The sequence below is a fragment of the Schistocerca piceifrons genome, chromosome 11 (genome assembly GCF_021461385.2).
Source record: "Schistocerca piceifrons isolate TAMUIC-IGC-003096 chromosome 11, iqSchPice1.1, whole genome shotgun sequence".
NCBI lineage: Eukaryota > Metazoa > Arthropoda > Insecta > Orthoptera > Acrididae > Schistocerca > Schistocerca piceifrons.
The window spans coordinates 42,037,254-42,056,565 of record NC_060148.1 but is presented as its reverse complement, the minus strand read 5'-3'; the positions used below and the strand labels follow the sequence as shown (position 1 = coordinate 42,056,565).

General features: G+C 43.5%; 1 protein-coding gene across 1 annotated transcript in view; it reads right to left on the bottom strand.

Annotated features, from left to right (window-relative positions):
- Nucleotides 1–19,312, bottom strand: part of LOC124719648 — a 46,619-nt gene that overhangs the window by 25,328 nt on the left and 1,979 nt on the right. The window contains exon 2 of the mRNA XM_047244861.1: nt 5,390–5,503. Within this exon, the coding sequence (XP_047100817.1) occupies nt 5,390–5,503 (114 nt within the window). The remainder of the gene's footprint in view (nt 1–5,389; nt 5,504–19,312) is intronic.

The following is a 19,312-nucleotide window of genomic DNA, read 5'->3' as shown; positions in this document are numbered from 1 at the left end:
TGGTATGATCCTGCTTATTGTACAGAACTGTGTGTCTGTTTTCTAATTTAAGGGAGTCCATTTTCAGAGAACAACTTAATAATTCTTTGGAGAACATTATTTACCATCTCTTCTTTTGTTTTCCCTCTAAGGGGATTTATTATGGTAGTAGTATCGTCTGCAGAAAGTACCAACTTTGCTTGTTGAATGTTAAGTGGGAAGTCATTAGATAAAAACGGAATAGGTATGGTCCAAAAATTGAACCCTGTGAGACTCCTTTGGTGATTTATCTCCGCAGTCACTAACGTTTCCTACGTTTCCGACACTGTGTGACTTATTCAGCAAAACTTTTTGAATTCTGCTTGTTAAATATGACTCAAACCATCAGTTCCATAAAAGTTGAGTTTCTCCATGAAAGTTAATCAAACACTTTGGGAAGATCACAAAAATACTAACTGGCGATATACTATTATTTAAGGCTTGTACTCTTTGACGAGTGAACGTATAAATAGCATTCTCACTCGATCAGCTCTTCTGGAAGGGCATCACTTATTAAGTTTGAACAACTTTTCGGAATTCTGTTTGAAATTTCATCAGTCTCCCACAACCTTTTCCTTTTTAGAAAATTGGTAATTGTATTACTTTTAGTGAAGGATGTTGGTGCTACTTCTAGCTCCTTTGTTTTGTGGAATTACATTTTTTAATATATTCTCTCGCTTCTTCAACTGAACCATTTAATCTTTCCTGTATCTGCTGCTATGTCTAGAAAGTCACCATTAAAAGTGCTCGTAATTTGTGAATTATCAACCACAGTAGTGTCACTTACTTTAATTGTTGTGAAGTTTTGTATACTGACTGGCTGTCCTGTTCGACAATGTCCAAAATGGGCATTATTTATTTATTTCTAAACAAACATATTTTTGGATATTTTAATGACTTTCCCTAAAATACTACAGTAATCTTTTTAGAAAGCAACTTTCAAATACAGACACGAAATTTACTACGGAATAAACGGAATTTGACATTAGCACCCTTTCTACATATAGCTCACCCCATGCTACACTACTGGCCATTAAAATTGCTACACCACGAAGATGACGTGCTACAGACGCGAAATTTAACCGACAGGAAGAAGATGCTGTGATATGCAAATGATTAGCTTTTCAGAGCATTCACACAAGGCTGGCGCCGGTGGCGACACCTACAACGTGCTGACATGAGGAAAGTTTCCAACAGATTTCTCATACACAAACAGCAGTTGACCGGCGTTGCCTGGTGAAACGTTTTTGTGATGCCTCGTGTAAGGAGGAGAAATGCGTACCATCACGTTTCCGACTTTGATAAAGGTCGGATTGTAGCCTATCGCGATTGTGGTTTATCGTATCGCGACATTGCTGCTCGCGTTGGTCGAGATCCAATGACTGTTAGCAGAATATGGAATCGGTGGGTTCGGCAAGGTAATACGGAACGCCGTGCTGGATCCCAACGGCCTCGTATCACTAGCAGTCGAGATGACAGGCATCTTATCCGCATGGCTGTAACGGATCGTGCATCCACGTCTCAATCCCCGAATCAACAGATGGGGACGTTTGCAAGACAACAATCATCTGCACGAACGGTTCGACGACGTTTGCAGCAGCATGGACTATCAACTCGGAGACAATGGCTGTGGTTACCCTTGACGCTGCATCACAGACAGGAGCGCCTGCGATGCTGTACTCGACGACGAACCTGGGTGCCCGAATGGCAAAACGTCATTTTTTCGGATGAATCCAGGTTCTGTTTACAGCTTCATGATGGTCGCATCCGTGTTTGGCGACATCGCGGTGAACGCACATTGGAAGCGTGTATTCGTCATCGCCATACTGGCGTATCATCCGTCGTGATGGTACAGGGTGCTATTGGTTACACGTCTCGGTCACCTCTTGCTCGCATTGACGGCACTTTGAACAGTGGACGTTACATTTCAGATGTGTTACGACCCGTGGCTCTACCATTCATTCGATCCCTGCGAAACCCTACATTTCAGTAGGATAATGCACAACCGCATGTTGCAGATCCTGTGCGGGCCTTTCTGGATACAGAGAACGTTCGACTGCTGCCCTGGTCAGCACATTCTCCAGATCTCTCTTCAATTGAAATCATCTGGTCAATGTTGGCCGAGCAACTGGCTCGTCACAATACGCCAGTCACTACTCTTGATGAACTGTGGTACCGTGTTGAAGCTGCACGGGCAGCTGTACCTGTACACGCTGTCCAAGCTCTGTTTGACTCAATGCCCAGGCGTATTGAGGCCGTTATTACGGCCAGAGGTGGTTGTTCTGGGTACTGATTTCTCAGTATCTATGCATCCAAATTGCGTGAAAATGTAATCACATGTCAGTTGTAGTATAATAAATTTGTCCAATGAATACCCGTTTATCATCTGCATTTCTTCTTGGTGTAGCAATTGTAATGGCCAGTAGTGCAGTATTCCCAGCACACTCTTGACACTGTGAATCTCGGAATATTGAATCCCCTAACGACCTCCAGTATGGAATGTCCCACTCTTCTAGCTTCAACTACCATTCCGTGATCAAAGTCTGTTAATTACCAACGTGCAGCCATCATTTCGGAAGCCTTTTCACATGAATCACCTGAGCTCAAGTGACAACTCTGTCAATGCACTGCCCTTTTATACATTATGTTCGCGATACTACCGTCATCTGTACATGTGCATATCGCTGTCCCACGACTTTTGTCCCCTCACTGTACTACGTTTTACATAGAGCCGTGCAAAGGGCTGATCCTCCTTGGTTCACAAAACGGGTTAGAACACTGTTGCAGACACAACGAAACAAACATGCCAAATTTAAACAGACGCAAAATCCCCAAGATTGGCGATCTTTTACAGAAGCTCGAAATTTAGCGCGGGCTTCAAAAAAAATGGTTCAAATGGCTCTGAGCACTATGGGACTCAACTGCTGAGGTCATTAGTCCCCTAGAACTTAGAACTAGTTAAACCTAACTAACCTAAGGACATCACAAACATCCATGCCCGAGGCAGGATTCGAACCTGCGACCGTAGCGGGCTTGCGGTTCCAGACTGCAGCGCCTTTAACCGCACGGCCACTTCGGCCGGCGCGCGGGCTTCAATGCGAGACGCCTATAACAGTTTCCACAACGAAACTTTGTCTCGAAACCTGGCATAAAATCCAAAGAGATTCTGGTCGTATGTGAAGCATGTTAGCGGCAAGAAACAATCGATGCCTTCTGTGCACGATAGCAATGGAGATACTATCGAAGACAGTGCTCCTAAAGCAGAGTTACTAAACACAGCCTTCCGAAATGCCTTCACAAAGGAAGACGAAGTAAATATTCCAGAATTCGAATCGACAACAGCTGCCAACATGTGTAACGTAGAAGTAAATATCCTCGGAGTAGTGAAGCAACTTAAAAATCACTTGATAAAAGCAAGTCTTCTGCTCCAGACCGTATACCAATTAGGTTCCTTTCGGAGTACGCTGATGCATTAGCTCCATACTTAACAATCTTATACAACTGTTCGCTCGACGCAAGATCCGTATCAAAAAAATGGTTCAAACTGCTTAACATCTGAGGTCATCAGTCTCCTAGAACTTAGAACTACTTAAACCTAACTAACCTAAGGACATCACACACATCCATGCCCGAGGCAGGATTCGAACCTGCGACCGTAGCAGCAGCGTGGTTCCAGACTGAAGGGCCTAGAACCGCTCGGCTACAGAATCCGTATCCAAAGACTGGAAAGCTGCACAGGTCACACCAGTATTCAAGGAAGGTAATAGGAGTAATCCACTAAATTACAGACACATACCGTTAACGTCGATATGCAGCAGGATTTTAGAACATATATTGTGTTCGAACATAATGAATTACCTAGAAGAAATCGGTCTATTGACATACAGTCAACATGGATTTAGAAGACACCGTTCCTGTGAAACACAACAAGCTCTTTATTCACATGAAGTGTTGAGTGCTATTGACAAGGGATTTCGGATCGATTCCGTATTTATGGATTTCCGGAAGGCTTTTGACACTGTACCACACAAGCAGCTCGTAGTGAAATTGCGTGCTTATGGAATATCGTCTCAGTTATGTGACTGGATGTGTCATTTCCTGTCAGAGAGGTCACAGTAATTGACGGAAAGTCTTCGAGTAAAACAGAAGTGATTTCTGGAGTTCCCCAAGGTAGCGTGATAGGCCCTTTCTGATCCTTATCTATATAAATGATTTGGGAGACAATCTGAGCAGCCGTCTTCGGTTGTTCGCAGACGACGCTGTCGTTTATCGACTAATAAAGTCATCAGAAGATCACAACAAAATGCAAAACTATTTAGAAGAAATATCGGAATGGTGCGAAAATCTTAAATAACGAAAAGTGAGGTCATCCACATGAGTGCTAAAAGGAACTCGTTAAACTGCGGTTACACGATAAATCAGTCTAATCTAAAAGCCGTAAATTCAACTAGATACCTAGCAATTACAATTACGAACAATTTAAATTGGAAGGAACACATAGAAAATGTAGTGGGGAAGGCTAACCAAAGACTGCGTTTTCTTGGCAGGACATTTAGAAAATGTAACAGACCTACTAAGGAGACTGCCTACACTACGCTTGTCCGCCCTCTTTTTGAATACTGCTGCGCGGTGTTGGATCCTTACCAGATAGGACGGACGGAGTACATCGAAAAAGTTCAAAGAAAGGCAGCACGTTTTGTATTATCACGAAATATGCGAGAGAGTGTCACAGAAATGATACCGGATTTGCGATGGGCATCATTAAAAGAAAGGCGTTTTTTGTTGCGACACAATCTTCTCACGAAATTCCAATCTCCAGCTTTCTCCTCCGAACGCGAAAGAATTTTGTTGACACCGACCTAGATAGGGAGGAACGATGACCAATATAAAATAAGGGAAATCAGAGCTCGTACGGAAAAATATAGGTGTTCATTCTTTCAGCGCGCTGTACGAGATTGAAATAATAGAGAATTGTGAAGGCGATTCGATGAATCCTCTGCCCGGCACTTAAATGTGATTTGCAGAGTATCCATGTAGATGCAGATGTAGACGTAGATGAACAGGCTTGTACAAATTGTTTAAGGAAGGAAAGACGTTCTGCAATGAAACAACGAGAAAAAGGGACCAATATGCAACACAATGAAGAGACATCACGACTGGGCGATTATTACGACATGAGTCGTTGCTGAAGAATGTATTTCAAGAGATGGTACAGAGAAATAATGTTAGAGTACATAAGACTGATGGTTGATGTTGCGGTATCCAGCATTGAAATCAAGAGTATACCTGGCAAGTCATAGGAACGCAAAATTGTATCAAACCAACTGTAGCTTTCATGACCAATATAAGCACAGCGCAGGCGGGTACCTACCTGCGATCTGTTATAGCGGCGCAAGAATCCCAGCTCCATGGCATCTCCTCCTCCTCCCATGGTCATCATGGTCGCCACCGTCGAGAAGACGACGAACTTCCACAGCCGGCACCACTGCACACACAAGAAACGCAAAAAGTTAAAATGGCGTACGTCATGCAGAAAATGGAAATATTCACGTATATCCACGGAACAGAAACACTATGATGGCTTTCAAGACCAGTTGTTTCAGTCACTGCTGAATCTTGCAGATTTTATGGTAGTGTTCGGTGAAGCTTTTCCATTTTGTGACGTTTCATCCAGAACTGTACACGACGCATTTGGAGATTGCTCCTGGTTCGGCCGAGTTTTGCCGACTGGTGGATGTAGCATTAGAAAGGGAAATGTTGTTGTTCTGGTCTTCAGTCCTGAGACTGGTTTGATGCAGCTCTCCATGCTACTCTATCCTGTGCAAGCTTCTTCATCTCCCAGTACCTACTGCAACCTACATCCTTCTGAATCTGCTTAGTGTATTCATCTCTTGGTTTCCCCCTATGATTTTTACCCTCCACGCTGCCCTCCAATACTAAATTGGTGATCCCTTGATGCCTCAGAACATGTCCTACCAACCGATCCCTTCTTCTGGTCAAGTTGTGCCACAAACTTCTCTTCTCCCCAATCCTGTTCAATACTTCATCATTAGTTATGTGATCTACCCATCTAATCTTCAGCATTCTTCTGTAGCACCCCATTTCAAAAGCTTCTATTCTCTTCTTGTCCAAACTATTTACCGTCCATGTTTCACTTCCATACATGGCTACACTCCATACAAATACTTTCAGAAATAACTTCCTGACACTTAAATCTATACTCGATGTTAACAAATTTCTCTTCTTCAGAAACGCTTTCCTTGCCATTGCCAGTCTACATTTTATATCCTCTCTACTTCGTCCATCATCAGTTATTTTGCTCCCCAAATAGCAAAACTCCTTTACTACTTTAAGTGTCTCATTTCCTAATCTAATACCCTCAGCATCACCTGACTTAATTCGACTACATTCCATTATCCTCGTTTTGCTTTAGTTGATGTTCATCTTATATCCTCCCTTCAAGACACCATCCATTCCGTTCAACTGCTCTTCCAAGTCCTTTGCTGTCTCTGACAGAATTACAATGTCATCGGCGAACCTCAAACTTTTTATTTCTTCTCCATGGATTTTAATACCTACTCCGAATTTTTCTTTTGTTTCCTTTACTGCTTGCTCAATATAGAGATTGAATAACATCGGGGAGAGGCTACAACCGTGTCTTACTCCCTTCCCAACCACTGCTTCCCTTTCATGTCCCTCAACTCTTATAACTGCCATCTGGTTTCTGTACAAGTTGTAAATAGCCTTTCGCTCCCTGTATTTTACCCCTGCCACATTTAGAATTTGAAAGAGAGTATTCCAGTCAACATTGTCAAAAGCTTTCTCTAAGTCTACAAATGCTAAAAACGTAGGTTTGCCTTTCCTTAATCTTTCTTCTAAGATAAGTCGTAAGGTCAGTATTGCCTCACGTGTTCCAGTGTTTCTACGGAATCCAAACTGATCTTCCCCGAGGTTGGCTTCTACTAGTTTTTCCATTCCTCTGTAAAGAATAATAGGAAAGGGAAATAAATGCTGTGAAAAGAGGCATGGTAGGAGTTTATGTGTGATCAGCAGAAGTACAGGGATCAGCAGAAGTACAGGAGATAGGCAAAATAATATGAACAGCGGTAGTAATGGGATGCTTTTGTTTGCCGGTCAACAACGCAGGTAAGACACGTGTCGCACTGGACTGTGCGTGTTGCGTGTTCAGCATGGACTAGGAACCAGTGCAGCTTGTTCACGAGTAGTGCACGCTTCGTATTTGCATTCAGAGGCCGAGGTCGACGTGCAGTGAAAGACCTAACAAGAGTTCCAAAGAGGGCAGATTGTGGGAGCCCGATCAGCTGGAGGATCAGTAACCAAGACAGCCAACTTATTGAATGTTTCGAGAGCACCTGTTTCAATAGTCATGACAGCCTGGACAAAACATCATCGTGTAAAAGTAATAGTGGACTATATGACAGAGATCGTCGTACGCTAACATGAATTGTGTGAAAATAAAACAAAACTATGCCGGTAAAAGTGACTGCAGAGCTCAATAGCCATCTTCGAGGCCCAATATCTATCGACACTGTCCGCCGAGAACCCCATAAAGCGAATATTCGTGGACGAGCTGTCCGAAACCATTAGTGGCGAAAACCAACGCAAAGAAGCGTAATAAATGGTGTCTAGAGCACAAATCCTGTGCGGCTGATCATTGGAAACACATCAGACGGCCCAATGAGTCAGCGTTTTCGTCATTTCCAATATCGGGCCGGGTTTATGTCTGGAGAACGCCAAAAGAAACCTACAATCCTGGCTGCTTGGTTCTGACAGTTAAGCATGGAGGTGGAAGTGTGATGGTGTGGGCAGCCATATCATGGTATTCTGCTGGTCCCATCATGACTGTCAAAGGCCTAGTTAGAGCCAACGATTATATGAATATTTTAGGTGATCAGGTGCACCCCATGATTCAAATGTTGTTCCCCAACGATGGTGCCATATTTCAAGGCGACAATGGACCCATTCACACAGCCAGGACAGTACAGTCTTAGTATGAGGAGCATGCAGCTGAAGTGCAGCGTCTTCCCTGGCCAGCACAGCCCCCAGACTTAAACATTATCGAACCCTTGTTGGCAGTATTGGAGCACAGACTCCGGAGCAGATTTCCGCCTCCCTCGTCACTACAGGAGTTCTGATCGAAGAGTGGCATAACATTCCACAGGAGACAATACAATCATTACGTGCCAGTATTTGAAGAAGAATCGCAGCTGTATTATGGGCAAATGGGGGCCCAACCCCTTATTAATAAACCATTCCCAGGTAAGTACAGGTGTTCACATTATTTTGCTATCCCCTGTTGTTGTTGTTGTGGTCTTCAGTTCTGAGACTGGTTTGATGCGGCTCTCCATGCTACTCTATCCTGTGCAAGTACCTACTGCAACATACATCCTTCTGAATCTGCTTAGTGTATTCATCTCTTGGTCTCCCTCTACGTATTTTACCCACCACGCTGCCATCCAATGCTAAATTTGTGATCCCTTGATGCCTCAGAACATGCCCTACCAACCGGTCCCTTCTTCTAATCAAGTGCCACAAACTCCTCTTCTCCCCTATTCTATTTAATACCTCCTCAATAGTTACGTGATCTACCCATCTAATCTTCAGCATTCTTCTGTAGCACCACATTTCGAAAGCTTCTATTCTCTTCTTGTCCAAACTATTTATCGTCCACGTTTCACTTCCATACATGGCTACACTCCACACAAATACTTTCAGAAACGACTTCCTGACACTTAAATCTATACCCGATGTTAACAAATTCCTCTTCATCAGGAACGCTTTCCTTGCCATTGCCAGTCTATATTTTATATCCTACTTCGACCATCATCAGGCTCCTGGATAAAATATGACCTTGAACTCCCCACCTTGCTCCTTTGCTCTACCCCCTCCCATCCCCTTGTATGCCACACCACATTCTCAGAAATAGGTTAATCAGAGAATTAGCTGATCGAGGTACAGCACACCTCTTCTGGGATTCACTTCATACTGCCAGCCGGCCGATGCTGGCCGAGCGGTTCTAGGCGCTTCAGTCTGGAACCGCGCGACCGCTACGGTCGCAGGTTCGAGTCCTGCCTCGGGCAGGATGTGTGTGATGTCCTTAGGTTAGTTAGGTTTAAGTAGTTCTAAGTTCTAGGGGACTGATGACCTCAGATGTTAAGTCCCATAGTGCTCAGAGCCATTTGAACCATTTTTTTGACTCTGACAGGTGGACTGATGACGAGGGGCAGTCCGGTTTCTAGGCTGTTTCCCGCATCACAGTAGGTGACTACTGGACTGGTACCCAAGTCCCATCTCAGTTGCATGGGTTGGAAACATTTTGAAATATGCTCTATCACTTTCACATGGACAACACTAGACCCAAACAGCCTGGGTTCATAATTTCCATCCTAGGGGAATGGACGGTAGGGGTAGAGGGAAAATGAGGGGATGGTGACAGGAATGGTATCTGACCACCCCATACTACTAACATTGCCAAATCCAGGTTAACATGCTGATGGTGTCTAGATATAGGGTAAAGGTAAGGGAAAAAAGAAGAAGGCCAATCATAGAGTTTCTAAGGGAACACGCACATATTTCACTCTTTCAATAAGAATCTGTTATTTTACCACCATAAAAAATGAAACAACAAATCGGTACATAAGTTAGACCTGGCATCTTGTTCTTATCGATCGATCTCTGTCCCCCACCGGCTGCAAAACGTGACCAAAAGTGCACCAAAAGTAAAACAACACTTTTAAGAAACCAAGAATTGTCTCTATTACTTGTCAAAATATATAAAGATTTATTCAATAAGAGTACGAAAGACACGTGGCACTACTGATGTAAATTTCAGGATAAGATACACTTGGGGCCAATTATGGTACAGAGACCAAATTATGAGTACAATATGGCGGATCTAGGGTACATGCTGACTTGCTGCTTCATTTTTTGTGGCAGTATAACTCAGGGCCATGACTGGGAGAGCAAAATATGGGTGCATTGTCTTAGAATCTCTCTGATTGGCACATTTCCAAGAAAGTGGCGTCGCTTAAATGAGAGACAAGGAGTGCGGATGGCAGAGGTGGAGGTGACTTCGAGGCCATATTTTACCCAGAATGCCTATTGCACACCCACTGACACAGATAAAACCTTATCGGAGATGTAACTTTACTGACAAAGATATACCGAGCGAGGTGGCGCAGTGGTTAGCACACTGGACTCGCATTCGGGAGGACAACGGTTCAATCCCGCGTCCGGCCATCCTGATTTAGGTTTTCCGTGATTTCCCTAAATCTCTCCCGGCAAATGCCGGGATGGTTCCTTTGAAAGGGCACGGCCGACTTCCTTCCCCATCCTTCCCTAGTCCGATGAGACCGATGACCTCGCAGTTTGGTCTCTTCCCCCAAACAACCAACCAACCAACCAACTGACAAAGATAGAAATTATTCCTCGAGTCAGCAGAGTTACTACCAATATATCGACAAGTTTAAGTTAAAACCTAAAATTCCAGTTTAGCTTGGAAATGAGAAATGATAATGTAATATCCTTTCTGGATATTTTGATAGGAGACAGACTGATGGAGGGCTAGAACATAAGATTTTTGAAAGTCACTCATACAAATGATTGATCTAGCGTATCCCAAATAGGGTGAAACGAAAGAAGAACAAACTTCTAATACTTTACTGATCTGTAGAATTCGTTGTATACATATGAGCAGCACATCCTGCTGTAGCACGGAAATGAAGTGAACCAGTGAAGAAATGCTCCTGTCGGAGCACGAAAATGGCGAACATGTTCCTCTTTAAAAGACTCTGACAAAAATGTCGGGAACCAGCTTCGTAAATCTCAATCCGCCTCCTTCAGCAAAAATTTTGGCATGCGAACTTATTGGGGCTCTTTTACCACAGAACGTTCTAAATCCTTTTTCCGCTAGTATTTGTATCACTAAACAGCTAACACTCCACACAGCTCCGGTTGCAATTTGCACGTCTAACAGGTTCCAGAGCAACAAAATATTGATTTCCAATATTTAATCTAATTATTTACCAAACTTAAAGACTTAAAATGCTGTCATAATGTCATAATGCACTTGTTAAGAGGTAGAGTCTCACATTAAAGGTTTAACACATTAAAGCTGGAAACTGCGTATATGGGTCCAGACAGGGTGACTCGTATACATGGTGTTACAAAAAGGTACGGCCAACATTCCTCACACACAAATAAACAAAAGATGTTATGTGCACATGTGACCGGAAAGGCTTAATTTCCATGTTAGACCTCATTTTAGTTGCGTCCACCTACGCTCAATGGAGCACGTTATCACGATTTCATACGGGATACTCTACCTGTGCTGCTAGAACATGTGCCTTTACAAGTACGAAGCAACATGTGGTTCGTGCACGATGGAGCTCCTGCACATTTCAGTCGAAGTGTTCGTACGCTTCTCAGCAACAGATTCGGTGACCGACGGATTGGTAGAGGCGGACCAATTCCGTGGCCTCCACGCTCCCCTGACCTCAACCCTCTCGACTTTCATTTATGGGGGCATTTGAAAGCTCTCGTCTACGCAACCCCGGTACCAAATGTAGAGACTCTTCGTGCTCGTATTGTGGACGGCTGTGATACAATACGCCATTCTCCAGGGCTGCATCAGCGCATCAGGGATTCCGTGCGACGGAGGGTGGATGCACGTATCCTCGCTAACGGAGGACATTTTGAACATTTCCTGTAACAAAGTGTTTGAAGTCACGCTGGTACGTTCTGTTGCTGTGTGTTTCCATTCCACGATTAACGTGATTTGAAGAGAAGTAATGAAATGAGCTCTAACATGGAAAGTAAGCGTTTCCGGACACATGTCCACATAACATATTTTCTTTGTTTGTGTGTGAGGAATGTTTCCTGAAAGTTTGGCCGTACCTTTTTGTAACACCCTGTATATTCCACTGCATATTTGTATCAAGTACAAAGTCCAACTAGCATCCACAACAGGAGAGGGGTGTCAAAAGTCTTTGCCAACAGAGGCAAAGAATTTCCACACCAATACATCTGCATGCTGAAGTAAATTATCTGAGGAAGGCTTTCGAAAAAAAGAAATGGCTGTTTAACGAAAGAAGTAAATAAGAGTTCCACGACCAAATAATAGCAGTGCGAAAGGCAAGAATAAAACACAACAATGAAGGAACACAGTTCCTTTCTCTGTTATTTAAAAAGTAGCTCACCAGATCGGGTAGATTTTACAGAAACATCAGACCAGTTTTCAGACCAACAAAGAAAATATGTCAACTACTCCGTCGACGGTTGGCATGCGAGGTATTTAAAATTCCGTGTGTGTGTGTGTGTGTGTGTGTGTGTGTGTGTGTGTAGTGAAGGTCTATATTTAACTACCAGGAGAAGCATGAATACACGGCTGAAGGAACATAAAAGTCTATGCCGACTGGGGAAAATAGAAAAATCATTTGTAGCATAATGACTGTGGAAGTCATGAAGTGTTTCAGAACCATTATTTTTTTTAAAATGACGAACTCTTATCCACGATTACAGACAAAAGCCACAGAAATAGATAAACATGGGGATAGTTTTAAAACAAGAGAAGAAGCCATGGAATATGCCGACAAAAGTGCATATACAGGGTGAGTCACCTAACGTTACCGCTGGATATATTTCGTAAACCACATCAAATACTGACGAACCGATTCCACAGACCGAACGTGAGGAGAGGGGCTAGTGTTATTGCTTAATACAAACCATACAAAAATGCACCGAAGTATGTTTCTTAACACAAACCTACGTTTTTTAAATGTTTTGTTAGCACATCTGAAAAATAAACAAATACGTAATCAGTGCCGTTTGTTGCATTGTAAAATGTTAATTACATCCGGAGATATTGTAACCTAAAGTTGACGCTTGAGTACCACTCCTCCGCTGTTCGATCGTGTGTATCGGAGAGCACCGAATTACGTAGGGATCCAAAGGGAACGGTGATGGTCCTTAGGTACAGAACAGACTGGAACAGCACATTACGTCCACATGCTAACACCTTTTTATTGGTCTTTTTCACTGACGCGCATGTACATTACCATGAGGGGTGAGGTACATGTACACACGTGGTTTCCGTTTTCAATTACGGAGTGGAATAGAGTGTGTCCCGACATGTCAGGCCAATAGATGTTCAATTTGGTGGCCATCATTTGCTGCACACAATTGCAATCTCTGGCGTAATGAATGTCGTACACGCCGCAGTACATCTGGTGTAATGTCGCCGCAGGCTGCCACAATAGGTTGTTTCATATCCTCTGGGTTGTAGGCACATCACGGTACACATTCTCCTTTAACGTACCCCACAGAAAGAAGTCCAGAGGTGTAAGATCAGGAGAACGGGCTGGCCAATTTATGCGTCCTCCACGTCCTACGAAACGACCGTCGAACATCCTGTCAAGGGTCAGCCTAGTGTTAATTGCGGAATGTGCAGGTGCACCATCATGCTGATACCACATACGTCGACGCGTTTCCAGTGGGACATTTTCGAGCAACGTTGGCAGATCATTCTGTAGAAACGCGGTGTATGTTGCAGTGCTCTCCGATACACACGATCGGACAGCGGATGAGTGGTACTCAAGCGTCAACTTTAGGTTACAATATCTCCGGATGTAATTAACAGTTTACAATGCAACAAACGGCACTGATTACGTATTTGTTTATATGTTCAGATGTGTTAACAAAACTAACGTGGTTCCATTTAAAAAAACGTAAGTTTGTGTTAAGAAACTTACTTGCATGTATTTTTGTATGGTTTGTATTAAACAATTACACTAGCCCCTCTCCTCACGTTCGGTCTGTGGAATCGGTTCGTCAGTATTTGATGTGATTTACGAAATGTATCCAGCGGTAACGTTAGGTGACTCACCCTGTATATATGAAGACAGTAACTTGTTCTCGAAAGAACAGAATACTGTTGATGACCGTGCAGCTTTTCCCTGGAATAAATGATGACTAACTGACAACCTCAGCTGCCGACAGGTGTTGTTGATATACCTCGATGGGGACAGCCGAAAATGTGTGCCCCGACCAAGACTCGAACCCGGGATCACCTGCTTCATGGCAGACGCTCTATCCATCTGAACCACCGAGGACACAAGTGAATAGCGCGACTGCAGGGACTTATCCCTTGCACGCTTCCCGTGAGACTCACATTCCCAACTGTCCACAATTCTACATATGTAATGTACCTTATTTTCAGCTGTCCACATCGAGGTATATCAACAACACCTGTCGGCAGCTGAGGGTTTCAGTTAGTCAAAAGTACAATAGCTCTACAGAATCAACGGATAAGTTCTATGTAAGCATGGGTTTTCGTGGCCGTTATCACTGTCAATAAAATTCTTCAGGAATGCGACCGCATTGCCAATGTGTAAAATTCTGCGACGTTTCAGTCACTGTTGCAAATGGCCATCCTCATGGTGTTTGCCGACTCAGTCCGCCGCAATAGCCGAAACGTCGGTGAATTTTACATATTGGCAATGCTATCACATCCTGGAGGTAAAAAAAGAAGGAAGTTGTTTGTCACAAACTTAAAGCCGACGTCCGCCATATTAAGTAGCCCAAAAGTCCGCCCCCGGTAGCTGACTGACGCACGGTCGCTCAGCGTGTTCGGTCAGAGGGTTCGCTGCCTTCTGTAATAAAAAAAATACCTGAGTGACTGGATCAATAATGAACTTCAACGGGCGTCTTGCGACGTCCGCCCCGAGCAGATGCAACCAACAAAAATGAGATTAAAAAAGAAAAGAAAAAGTGGTTAGCGCAGTATAATGCAATCCTAAGGGCCCAGGTTCGATACCCGGTTGGGTCGGAGATTTTCTCCGCTCAGGGACTGGGTGTTGTGTTGTCCTAATCATCATCATTTCGTCCCCATCGACTGGCAAGTCGCCCAAATGGCGTCAACTCAAAAGACCTGCACCGGGCGGACGGTGTACCCGACGGGAGGCCCTAGTCACATGACATTTACATTTTGTTTTAGTAGCCCGCATTCACACCTCCTTGGTTTACCGCAATGATACCACACCTGCGCTTATTGCCAAAAGAACGATCATATGGGGCGTCAAGTGAAATGCCCTCTAGTGTTACGGGTAACTCTAAAATATTTCTGTTTGCTGATGACACTAGCTTGGTAGTAAAGGATGTTGTGTGCAACATTGACTCGGTTTCAAGCAGAGCAGTACATGACCTCGGTTCATGGCTTGTAGAAAATAAACTAACGTTAAGTCACAGTAAGATTCAGTTTTTAAAGTTTCTAACACACAATTCAACAAAACCTGAACGGGCATATGATTAGTGAAACTGAACAGTTCAAATTCCTAGGTGTTCAGATAGATAGTAAGCTGTCGTGGAAAGCCCACGTTCAGGATCTTGTTCAAAGACTTAATACTGCCATTTTCACTATTCGAACGGTATCGAATGTGAGTGATACTTCGACACGTAAATTAGTCTACTTTGCTTATTTTCATTCACTTATATCGTATGATGTATTGTTTTGGGGTAACTCTTCCCATTCTAGAAGGATATTTTTGGCTCAGAAACGGGCGGTTCGGGCAGTAAGTGGTGTGAATTCACGAACCTCTTGTCGACCTCTGTTCACGAGTCTGGGCATTTTGACATTGGCCTCTCAATACGTATATTCCTTATTGTCGTTTCTTGTTACCAATATTAGTTTATTTCCAACAATAAGCAGCTTTCACTCGGTTAATACTCGGCAGAAATCAAACTTGCATTTGGATAGCACTTCCTTAACTCTTGTGCAAAAAGGTGTGCAGTATACTGATGCATCCATTTTCAATAAGCTGCCACTCGAATTCAAAAATCTTAGCAGTAATCCACTCGCTTTCAAATCGAAACTGAAGAGTTTCCTCATGAGTCACTCCTTCTATTCTGTCGAGAAGTTCCTTGAACAATTAACCTGATTCTTATTGTATTGCTGATAGCGTTTGCTTAAACTTATGGACTGATTTTCTTTCAGGTTCATGAACATTTATTTTTATCTGTTATTACTTTTTATGTTGTAAGTTCATGTACTGACACGTTCCATGACCTTGGAGATTTGCTCCTCAATTTGGTCCTACGGAACTTGTTGTGTAAATAAAATAAAAATAAATGGAGTGAGGACTTTTTGGTAGGGACGACACAGCATGTTATCTTCGATGCAGTCATCGTCAGATGAAGTAAATTCAGTTGTGCCCCATAGAAGTGTGTTGGGACCCCCTTCTGTTCATGTTGTATATTAAATACCTTGCAGACAATATTAGTAGTAAAACCCTGCTTTTTGCAGCTGATGCAGTCACAGTTGAAATATGCCAACTCATACAAATAACTGGGTTTAACAGTTTATATGGATATGAAGTGGAACGATCTCATAGGTTCAGTCATGGGTAAAGCAGGTGGTAGAATTCGGTTGATTAGTAGAATACTGGGGAAGTACAATCAGTCTACAAAGGAGATTGTTTACAAATCACTCGTGTGATCCATCCTAGAATATTGCTCAAGTGTGTGGGACCCATACCACACAGGACTAACAACGGATATTGAACGCATACAGAGAGGGGCAGCACGAATGGTCACAGGTTTGTTTAATCCGTGCGAGAGTATCACAGAGATACTGAAGCAACTGAACTGGCAGACTCTTGAAGACACAGGTAAACTATCCCGAGAAAGTCTGTTAACGAAGTTTCAAGAACCGGCTTTAAATGTCTACTCTAGGGATATACTACAACCCTTTATGTAACATACTGTGCATACATAGGAAAAGGAATCCACTACCGCACAGCTACACTATTGATGACAAACAGCTGGAGACAGCGTCTGCCGTAAAATATCTAGGCGTAACTATCCAGAGTTCAAATGGCTCTGAGCGCTATGGGACTTAACTTCTGAGGTCATCAGTCCCCTCGAATTCAGAACTACTTAAACCTAACTAACCTAAGGACATCACACACAGCCATGCCCAAGGCAGGATTCGAACCTGCGACCGCAGCGGTCGCGCGGTTTCGGACTGCAGCGCCTAGAACCGCTCGGCCACTCCGGCCGGCGCGACCTCAAGTGGGAAAAGCAGATACCAGACTCAGATTCATAGGAAAAATCTTAAGCAAATGTAACTTATCCACGGAAGAAGTGACTTGTGAGGAGCTCGTTCGCTCGATTCTTGAGTACTGTTCATCTGTCTGGGATCTCTGTCACGTAGGACTGACGGAGGAGATAGAGAAGACCGAACGAAGAGCGGCGCGTTTCTTCATGGGATCGTTTAGCTGGGGAGAGAGCGCTACGGAGACCCTAAACAAACTCCACTGGCAGACGTTACAAGAGAGGTGTTGTGCATCACGGAGAGATTTACTATTGAAATTTCGGGACAGCACTTTTCAGGAGGAGTCGGACAACATATTACTTCCCGCAACATACATCTCGCACAAGCACGAGGAGAAAATGCGAGAAATAAGAGCCAACACAGTGGCTTACCGACAATCATTCTTCCCACGCACTCTTCGCGAGTGGGACAGGGTTAGAGGGATCAGTAGTGGAACCCGAACAACCCTCCTCCACATACCATTAGGTGGCTTGCGCAGTATGCTGTAGATGTAGATGTATCACACGGGGCTAAGTTTAGAATAATTACTGCTCACACAGTTGCATTTGAACAATCATTCTCCCCACGCTCCATACGTGAATGGAACAGGAAGAAACCCTAATAACTGATACAATGGGGCGTACCCTCACGGTGTATGCAGAGTATAGATGTAGATGCATATGTGGATGTAGACTTCCCCGTGACGTGTCTGTGACGTACCTGTGCCCAGTTTCCAAAGAGTTGGGTGCTTTGATTTTGTGGGGACGTAGTTGTTTCATCAAATATGCCAGCTTGCGTTGTTTACTGGTGTACTTACCGATCCGACCGTAATCTACAGGGTATCCGAACAGTCTTTCCCTGATTACATAGCCGGCTGGAGTGACCGAGCGGTTCTAGGCGCTACAGTCTGGAACCGCGCGGCCGCAGGTTCGAGTCCGGCCTCGGGCGTGGATGTGTGTGATGTCCTTAGGTTAGTTAGGTTTAAGTAGATCTAAGTTCTAGGGGACTGATGACCACAGATGTTAAGTCCCATAGTGCTCAGAGCCATTTGAACCTTTTTTGAGGAACAGCACACAGTGGCAACATGTCCAGATACACTGCAGATGCGACGGTAGCCTCAGCGAAGAAGAATGGCCCGATAATTCGATCGTGCAATAGCGCGCACCAAACATTCACCTTTGGACTGCCTCTGGTGCACTCCATGACCTCGCCAGTGGGTTGTGAATCCCAAATGCGCAAATTATGGCAATTCACTACTTCACTGACAAAAAAGGTCGCTTCGTCGAAAAAGGCAATACGTCTGAGATAACCATCATCGTCCTCCATACGTGATAGCATTTCGACCGCAAAGTCATATCACGTGTATTGTCACTGGGCAACAATGGAAGTGGAAGTTTACTGATATGTGAAAAAAACTTTGGTAGTCTGTAAACAATTAGACACCAGTTTCATATTTGTATCTTATTTCTAGCCTGAGTTATCAATTTATGTAATCAGGGAAAGACTTTTCGGACACCCTGTACAATTTAAAGGAATCACATTTCATTCGTAAATGGAGCCGTTCGAGCTATATTTTCTTTTGTATACACGAAATACGGTAGTACTGTTGACTTTTATTGTAGTGGTTTTATTTCTGTCATTTCACTTTACTCTTTCTCTTTTTTCCTGTGTTTTTCATTGCTTTGCAAATCGCAAACGTTCCGACATCCGGGTTACACTGTACCAACGGTCTCGTCCCCGTACAACACACGATCACGCAACAGCGCTAATTGTTGGTGCAACATCTCACGCCTTAAATTATTCTTTGTTCACATTTCCCCCACCCTACCGCAACAAAGGTCAGCATTTAATAACGATTGTGGTGTTGCTCACGCTGCTAAATACTGCATTTTCGGGCAACAACAAAGGTATTGTGTGGCAGGTGACATTAGAACACACTTAATAATCAAAAAACTAGGCACTCATCTTTTTGTGTTTCCCACACTGGTTTCGTCGTAAAATCATGGCTCAATCGTTGAAAATCTAGGTGGTTATGATTCCAAGCTCGGATGCAAAAAGGCCTAGGTTTTATTCTGCTATATTCAAAAGTTATGTAGATGCGCTTCTCAAACCATTCTTGGAGATTAAACCTTTCAAAGTTAGCACAATAGTGATGTACAAAAAAAAAAATAATCAGCACTCTGAATT